This window comes from Pocillopora damicornis, chromosome 6 (genome assembly GCF_964200805.1).
Source record: "Pocillopora damicornis chromosome 6, jaPocDami1.2, whole genome shotgun sequence".
Taxonomy (NCBI): Eukaryota; Metazoa; Cnidaria; class Anthozoa; order Scleractinia; family Pocilloporidae; genus Pocillopora; species Pocillopora damicornis.
The window spans coordinates 3,456,934-3,465,865 of record NC_142675.1 but is presented as its reverse complement, the minus strand read 5'-3'; the positions used below and the strand labels follow the sequence as shown (position 1 = coordinate 3,465,865).

The window sequence follows — 8,932 nt, the reverse complement described above, 5'->3', positions numbered from 1 at the left end:
TCATTATCTGGTCATGCGCAAATCCCTTTCACGTGCGCCTGGTAGAAATTACTTCGAAAGATTCCCTGAGATATACGGACTATGATGTTTTAGCTCGAAAAATGGGTTTAGCGACACTGTTGATCCAGCGATCTGGACTTCGTCTTCTTTCTCGTAATGTAAGATTTGCAACCTTGATGTTTAGACTGTAATTTAAGTTTTTGTTAATTTTTACGAAACGAGAATCCTCAATCACGAAGAAGTGAAAAGCTTACATAATCGTACATCTTTCTCAAACAGTTAGGACTATCGTATCAGAAAGTTATAGAAGTTATAGAACGAGAGAATCAAAAATCAAAACAGTAATATGATTTTAAACTGATTATTTTCGTATTTTGATCAATATGGGAAATAATGAATCCAGATTGAGTTCAATATGATATTAGGGAGTACAAGTTGCTCGTATTTGTTTCCTTTGGTTAGTAATTAATCCTGAATCTTACGAACGAATGCTTTTTTTTCGTAGGTGAAGGCTCGATTTTTTGCCTCTGAAGCAACGGTGAGTGCTTAACTTTCTCACGGAGATTGACAGTTTTTGACTACATTTTCACCGGGGTTAAAAATGTATATATTTTATTTATTGTATTACTAGGAACAGTCTTTCAAAACTGTCGGTGAAAATGTTCCTTTGAGTTCAACAGTCAGTGGTAACTTTCACAGGCTGTTCATTAACCCTCTGACTCCCAGAAGTGATTAACATGTCACTTCTCCTAATAATATCCATCCATTCTCCAGCAAACAGTTAATGAGAATACTCAAACTTATCTGGTATCTTGATCAAACACCAATTTCTTATTACTAAAGTAAAGTAATGTTGATTTCCCCAAAATTTCTCTTGCAAACCTACTGATTGTTTAGGAATGCCAAGCTACTCCAAAAATTATTGTGGTGTTTTAGAGGACAAATTTTCTAAGCATTTACTTAGATCCTATGAAATCACTAGGTGAGAAATGTTTTAGAGTTGTTGAAAACCTTGCAGTTTTATAGTATGCATCTGCTCTGATAATTTGTGCTCTGTAGTAAAAAGCCAAAATAATTTTTAGAATTACTTAATTAATATTTCTAAATGAATATTTGATACTCTAAAGAATAATCTTTCAGTAGAAATTCTGTGAAAATATTTGACTATCTAGCATTGAAACACAGCCTTATCTTTTATTCCCAATGAATGATATTCTCCTGTTACTTTACCCTATTTCCAGCTACTACTAACATTAATTAGCGAAAACTTAAATTTTTTTCCTTAGTGTTTATTCATGAATACAGGCCCTTGAAATTGGGGAATTTTTTATTACTAGATGCCTTGTGTACTTTTGAAACATTTCTTTTCTACAATCAGCAGTAATGTTGCAATTTGATCGGCCAATTTGCTGTTGTTGATAAGAGCATGAGCAACGCTGCTTGCATCAACTGGTCATGCAATGCCTTTATCACTGAAAGAATCATTTTGTTTGACATCATTATTGTGGTAAAAAAGGAATTGATAGGGGTTTAGCATGGTCTCTATACAATGATGTTCATCATCACATTGCTCAAAAGTTTTTGCTGATTCACCTGGCTGGGCTGCATGAGTATGTAGCAAATTTTGACCTGTGTGATAATGAATATCATTGTCGATAAGAGTACAGATCATGCTAAACCACTTTCAATTTGTGAATTGGGCATGGCTGTGTACATTGGGCATACATGTAACATTGTCTCCTTTTTTTGACAGAAGGATGTGTCAAAAATCAGAAATATTGGTATATCTGCCCATATTGACTCTGGAAAAACCACACTCACAGAGAGACTTTTGTTTTATACTGGAAGAATCAGTCAAATGCATGAGGTGAGAACAATGGACTTTGATTTGCCTTTAGAAATGCTTTCAACATTACCAATCCTACTTTGCAGGATGCATCTCACATGTGGACCTTGTAACAATTGAGCTCACAGCAAAGTCTCTGTTACTCATTAGTAGATCATCAAAGTGGTGAATCTGAAGGTCTGAGATTCTATTCCTCATGAGGACTCTAAATTGTTTTTAGTCCCACGCTCATGACAAGACAGAAAAAAAAAATCTTTGCTGATGGACTTTGATGTATGTTGTAACAGTTCAAAGCCAATTTCCCATGGGTTTTGAGTGATTATACTAATAGTGAGTTTTGCTCTGTGGTATCCTGTTGAAATTTTTTATTGCAGTTCTTTTTCTCAATGTGTGTTATGGATCAAAATTTGCGTGAAGTTTAAGTGATATCAAACTTCTGTAGGTTGATAGGAGTTCTGACAAGACCAAAAAAAAAATTTTTGCTAATGGATTTTGATACACATTGTAACAGTTCAAAGTCAATTTCCCATGGGTTGTGAGTGATTATACAAATAGTGATTTTTGTCCTTTGGTTTCCAGTTAAGATTTTTGAAATTGAAATTGAAATTTACTGAAATTTTAAGCAGTATCAAACTTCCGTAGGTTGATTAGAGTTCTGATAATATCTCTGAAACAAAGACTTTGTTAAAATCAGGTTGATTTAGATTCAGTTTAAACCACAACTTCTACAATCAGGTATTTCTAAGTAGCAAAGGTTTGACAACTTGTAATAATAATAATATTATTTGATCACATGGTCTGATTGTCTGGGTTAGAGTAGGCCTGGAAAGGACTGTTGTGGGCAGTAGTGACTGATGATTTGACAACCTTGATGGAAGTCATCACTTTCATTAAATGATTATGACTTCCACTTGTTATGGATAGTGACTGTAGAAATAAGTATCAAGACATTTTCTGGTAAGAATGCTTTGTCATGCTGAGAAGAATGTCTTTGCTCAAGAAAGATGTGTTGATATATCCATGCATTAGATTTGGTTGCTTGGTATTCATCCTTTTTTTCTAACCAGGTACGAGGTAAGGACAATGTAGGAGCCACTATGGATTCCATGGATCTGGAACGACAGCGAGGAATAACCATACAGGTTGGTATTAAGTAACAGTACTATGATTTATTTAATAAACTACAGTTCAAATGTTTGAAATTCATATATTCACAGTCATTTATTGATCACTAAATGGATTTATTAAAAACCAACAAAATGACCAACTCCCAGTTGGCTTGTTATAGCCTTGTAGCTCAGTTGATAGAGCATTGCACTGGTATCCCAGAGGTCATGGGTTAAAATGTATAGGCCTGAATTTTGTACAGGTGTTGTTTTCACTGCTGCTTTATCATTGGGAATTCAAATATTCATACATATGTAACCACAGTTGAATTTCAAATGTCAGGAACATACAGTTTGAAGATTGTATACATGGTTACCATAGCAACATTAGTACATCTTTTGTAGTATGTTCACAGGGCATTGTGAAGATGCTATGTCTTAGATACAGCAGAAATTCTGTTGTTTCAATATTGTCTGCATAATGAAATAATATTCTTTATATATTTCAAGAAGATACAACTGTAGATATGTATGTTGTGTTTTAGTCTGCAGCAACATATGTCAATTGGAAAGATACAAATGTTAACATTATTGATACACCAGGTGAGTCAATCAGCCATTAAATTTTTACATGTACACCCTAACATGGAGGTGGGAATTTTAATGAGTCCATCTTTAAAGGTTCAAATGCATGGGGGATTACCAGGAAGAGGAGGGGGGGGGGGCGGTATTGAAGCTTGGACTTAAGTGATGCTTTAAAACCAAATTATGAGAGTGAGAGGGGTAAGTTTCTCATTGATTTTTCAAGTTTTTTTTAATTGTGGCACAACGACAATACTCCATTACCTTCCCATACTATGTTAAAAAAAGGAAAGAAAAAATTGCATTCACAAGGAAATATAATGGGTACTAACAACACAAAATAAGCAAGGAAATTAAAAAATATACATGAATGGTGGGCAGCTCCAATCAAATCAAGCTGCCCCCCTCAATTTTTCAAGTCAGATTAATGAATTTTCACAGCTTTAAATCTGCTGACAAAATTTTCACAATCATCAGGACACGTGGATTTTACAGTAGAAGTGGAAAGAGCCCTGAGGGTTCTTGATGGTGCCATCCTGGTGTTATGTGCTGTTGGAGGGGTGCAGGTTAGTGTCGTAGTCTCCTGAGTTAAGAGTTTAAGGCTTCTTCCTGTCTGTCTCCAGGCTTCTCTATTGCCCACAGCTGTGATTGCTTCTTTCCAGGTTCTCAACCCCTACTACATATTGAGCTCTTGTGACTGTGCTTTTTCACATCATGCATGGGTGTCCTAGCATTGCCCTATGGTAATGCAAATCTGTGCAATAGTGTTTTTGAGTGGTGGTCCATTCTCAGGATGTGACCCAGCTGAAAGTGAGAAAGCAGTAAATTTTGATAATCAGTAGCACAGAATATTGTAAGTTGTTGGTGAGAGATGTCTGTGAATAAGAATTGGCATTTGAATGAAAAAATGAACACAACAGAGAGTATGGCAACTTCAGTACAATGTTCTTCATTTTTTAATGTAATTATGCTGTAATAGCTACTTGGAAGAATCTGAGAATTTAAGTAACATTCACTAGGTGCTACTACACTGTAAGCTAAAACTGTTACATGAAAGTGTCATTCCTTGATTTTCAGGCAAGTGTTGGCATATTGCAGATCCTAGATGCTACATGTACCATCCTTATAAAGCTACAACATTTGTTTTATCAAGTAGCCATGATTAAAAAGATGGTAGATGCCAACAGAGACCAAAGAATTGGTCACTCTCATGTTGGAGAAGTCTGTCATTGAACACTATAACCATATATGATTGTTAAATTACTAATGGTTCTGTTTGTTTTCTAAAACAGAGCCAGACGTTGACAGTAAATCGTCAAATGAAGCGTTACAATGTACCCTGTATTGCCTTTATCAATAAACTTGACAGGTAACTTATTAAGGAATCTATTTTTTAATTGGAAATTTTGGTTTTCTGTAAATCTTTGAAGTAAAGCCTTCAGTAAGCGCCCCAGCTTATAAAAAAGTGTCCTTGAAGTTCCTATCTACAAAAATTAAAAGAAACGCCTTTCCCCACAAATTAAGTTTACCCACCATAAATAAGTAAAGTCAATTGTAGCTTTTCAAGTAAGGCTAAACAGTTTTCTAAATTCAACTTAGAATATCAAGCTGTTAGATTGTAAGTAAACAATGTTAGCATAGTAATTAGTTTTTGAATGAAAAAAGTGCTTTTCCTTCTTTAAGCTTTTTTTACAGATGAGTGATCAGTTTTTCTAGAATTGTTTTGTGTGCAATTGTAGTTTGAACATTAATAGCACTTATTTTCAATTTGAAGTTGTGTTGGAAAATGACTACAATCCAAGCATGGTCCAATTGTTAAAAATTGTTTTGGATTATAGATTATCAGTACTAAGTTATATCGTTAACACCCAAATTTCCTCCAAGAAAAGATCATATCTGGCCAAAATTTGAAAAACAAGTGAAACCCTTGGGTTTTCCTTCTTTTGAAGAGGCACCTCCATCTTGTCCTAAATTTCAAATAAATGCACTGGGGCTGGAGATTGAATGGCTGCACTTTTGGTTCTTGAAGTCTTGCATTTGATCCACGTATGGACCTTACTGTGAAGTGCAACATTGTCTGTAGGCAGCTGTACACAATAAGAATCAAATTAGCTACCATATGCATCTGGGAGGCAAAAAGTGTGTAGTCATGTGAAAGTCCTTTCAGGATTTTCCTTGGTAGAATACACCTCATACTTTGAATGATATGAAATTCCAAAATTGATGTCTATTTTTCCTTCTTTTTTTTTCAGAATGGGAGCAAATCCAGCCAGAGTTTTAAGTCAAATTAGGTAAAAATGGTCACAGTGTTTGTTGTTTGATTTTTTGTTGATTTACATTAAAGAGGAGCATGTGACAAGTATAGCATCTTGATTTTCAAAATATTGATAAGGCTCTTCTTTGTATTTACATAAAGATAACACATTTGGGTGGGAACAGTACATTACATTCATCACAAACTACATGTCTGGCCAAAACTATTATCTTACTGAGATATTGCAATGTGTGTTTGGGCCCCCCCCCCCCCCCCCCCAAAAAAAAAAAAAAAAAATTCTTGAGAGTGATTGAAATGATAAGGTGAATGGAATGAATGATGGAGGGGAAAGAATGTGGAACATTGTTTTTGTCATAAAAAAGTTAAAACCCTGTTGTAAAGAAGGAACAAAGTAAAATTTCTGTGAATACAAAAAATGAGAAACAGAACAATATGTGTGCAAAAAATGACCTGAACAGTGTAGCATTAAACATGTCAACTGTGAGGCTACAATTTGAATTCCTACGACCATGGATTGGATGACACTGAGATTTGCGAGAGGTGACAAGAACAATGGAAAAGATCATCCGCTACATTTGAGAAGATGCTTGTTACATTTTCATCTGTCTTTTTTTTAACTATATAATTTGTATGCTTATTTTGATTATTTCATTAGAACTTGAAAATGACCTTGGAATGTGGAAATAATGCTTGTTTTTATCGCTGATTTTTACTACACGATCTATATCAAAGAAACTAATTAAAAAAACTGAGAAAAATTCTTTTCCCCAGAGCAAAGTTACAACACACTGCAGCCTTCACCCAGTTGCCAATTGGTTTGGAATCTGAGGTAAAAGGAGTCATTGACCTTGTGCGCTGGAAGGCTTATTACTTTGAGGGAAATCATGGGTAAGATTATTCATAATGTCATGACTTTTATTTTATTTTTATTTAGCTGTTTAGCCAATCACATGGCTAGAAATTAAGTAACCCTGCTCCAGTGATTATTAAGTCACCATAACTTTGAGCTAAAAAAGTCTCCCAAAAAATTAAATTATGGTAATTGGCTCTGTCATTGTTATACAACTACTGCTGATTTAAATTATTACCGAACAGGTCTGAAGTGGTAGAAGGTGTGATCCCTGAAGACATGGTCAATGAGTGTGCAACAAGAAGACAGGAACTGATAGGTACATATAACATTTGAGTTTTTTTTTTTTTTTTTTTCAAATGTTTTGTTTGAGTTATGATAGTGACCAATCAGAACAAAGGAAAATATCCTAGGGAGCCAATGGGAACTCAACGTGAAATGAAGTAAAATTAAGTGTTGGAAAATGCCAGTCATAAAGTCCTGATTGTTTCAAGTTTTGAACTTGATTGGATGAGAGCTCAAGAGAAAGGGGAAAATTTTCTGGACCAATCTCCCATCAAATATCAATACAATATCAAACAAACAAGTGATGAGAATAAAGAAAACTATCAATTAGGGGATTATTAGTTGATCCGATACCAAATTCTTCAATCTTAAGAATTGTCCATCATAAGAATTGTATGGCAAACAGTAACAAGAATTACTTATTAGATTTTTCAGTCAGTGTTAAAGTGCTTAACCCTTCAACTCCCAGATCAAATTTGTAATTCTCCTTACTGTCAACTATGCAACTCCTATAATTTTAGTTCAGAGAATTTAGTGTTGGATAAACTTAGTATCCCCAAATTATCGTCTGTTAAGTGCTGTGGTTTGAAATCATTAGAAACTGTGGCTAATGTGGATGACACTCTTGCGGAGATGTTTCTGGAAGAAATACCACCTACAGAGGAACAATTAATTGTAGGTATTTTGAAAATATTAGGGCTGGTATATGGATGGATGGATTGAGCTGTATATTCGATAGATTTCCTCTCTCTATATTGGGCTGAATTACATACGCATTTTGAGTGGTTCATGCCCATGATATATAGAACAGACGTACAGATTATATCACTATCAACGACATTTTACGTTTTTATCATATAACACAAATACTGTTGATTCTAACAAGGTCATTTGTTACTATCAGCTGAGTTGATAACGTAAAATTGGCCACCGTTAAGAATTTCAAAGCTGACGTTTCGAGCGTCAGCCCTTCGTCTGAGCGAATGACGAAATGCTAACGCTCGAAACGTCGGCTTTGAAACTCTTAATGGTGGCCAATTTGCGTTATCAACCAATTTCAACAATTGATAATACCAAATTACCTTGTTATACTCTCCCAGCAACGCAGCACCACAGTTTCTTTCGAAACGTACCCCTTGAGTCTATGTTGCAGTGGGTTTGAATTGTAAGGAATCGCAGAATGAAGAAAAGCCGGCAGGCTCCCCCTCCCCGTCCCCTTAGCTCAAGGTCTGGATCCGCCACTGATGTAACTGCAGCTGAATAAGGCTTGATAATACTGTAAGATTGCTTTAAACTCGCACAACAAGAACTCCATCCAAAACTCACCCTAAGAAATGTTTATTGTATTAGGCTGCCATTCGCCGAGCGACCATAAGGAGATGCTTCACTCCAGTTTTTGTTGGGTCTGCACTGAAGAACAAGGGGGTCCAGGTCAGTGGTTGAAAAAAGAATGGGACAATCTTTTTTTTTTTTTTTTTTTTTTTTTTTTTTTTTTAACAAGAAGATTCGTCAGAGAATAACTGTAGTTGCTGGCGAAGGTTATTGAACCCCAGTCGGATCACCTTATTTTTAACGAGACGCGTGCTCCACCTCAAAGCCACAGAGGACTTGATCGATACGATGCATAGACAAGGCCGAGTAGGATGAATGTCATAACTAGGAGGCAAAATCCTAGAAAGAGAAACAACAATGGTTTGACATAACAAAAGAAACAAACAAAAAAAATTTATTTGTTTTAGCAATTAAAATACATCTCTGAAGATCCCTGCTCGCAAAATAGCTAAGCTAATCGAGGTGGGAGGGAAACACACACAAAAATAAATTCTTCAATAACAAGTTTGAATGAACAAAGGAAATGACAAGGAGAGCTTGCATATACACGAACAATGAAAAGCAGTTCACAATAGTTTACAGATAAGCCAATTGGGCATTACATATTGCAACTGGAATAAAATTACACGCGGAAAAAAACAACAACAACAACATCA

At 35.3% G+C, this 8,932-nt stretch overlaps 1 protein-coding gene across 9 annotated transcripts in view; it reads left to right on the top strand.

The window, feature by feature from the left end:
- The window catches only part of LOC113685519 (elongation factor G, mitochondrial), a 119,543-nt gene that overhangs the window by 94,302 nt on the left and 16,309 nt on the right, over window positions 1–8,932 (top strand). For 4 of the 9 annotated variants that reach the window (XM_089210274.1, XM_089210279.1, XM_089210278.1 and 1 more), the window contains exons 4-12: window positions 2,914–2,988; window positions 3,498–3,555; window positions 4,012–4,100; window positions 4,827–4,903; window positions 5,787–5,825; window positions 6,581–6,697; window positions 6,905–6,978; window positions 7,543–7,619; window positions 8,295–8,375. In XM_089210274.1, coding sequence (XP_089066400.1) covers window positions 2,914–2,988; window positions 3,498–3,555; window positions 4,012–4,100; window positions 4,827–4,903; window positions 5,787–5,825; window positions 6,581–6,697; window positions 6,905–6,978; window positions 7,543–7,619; window positions 8,295–8,375 — 687 coding nt within the window. Of the gene's footprint in view, window positions 1–22; window positions 159–505; window positions 539–1,753; window positions 1,868–2,913; window positions 2,989–3,497; window positions 3,556–4,011; window positions 4,101–4,826; window positions 4,904–5,786; window positions 5,826–6,580; window positions 6,698–6,904; window positions 6,979–7,542; window positions 7,620–8,294; window positions 8,376–8,932 lie in introns of those variants that run through there. The other 5 variants (XM_089210272.1, XM_089210273.1, XM_089210277.1 and 2 more) reach the window with 5 other exon arrangements.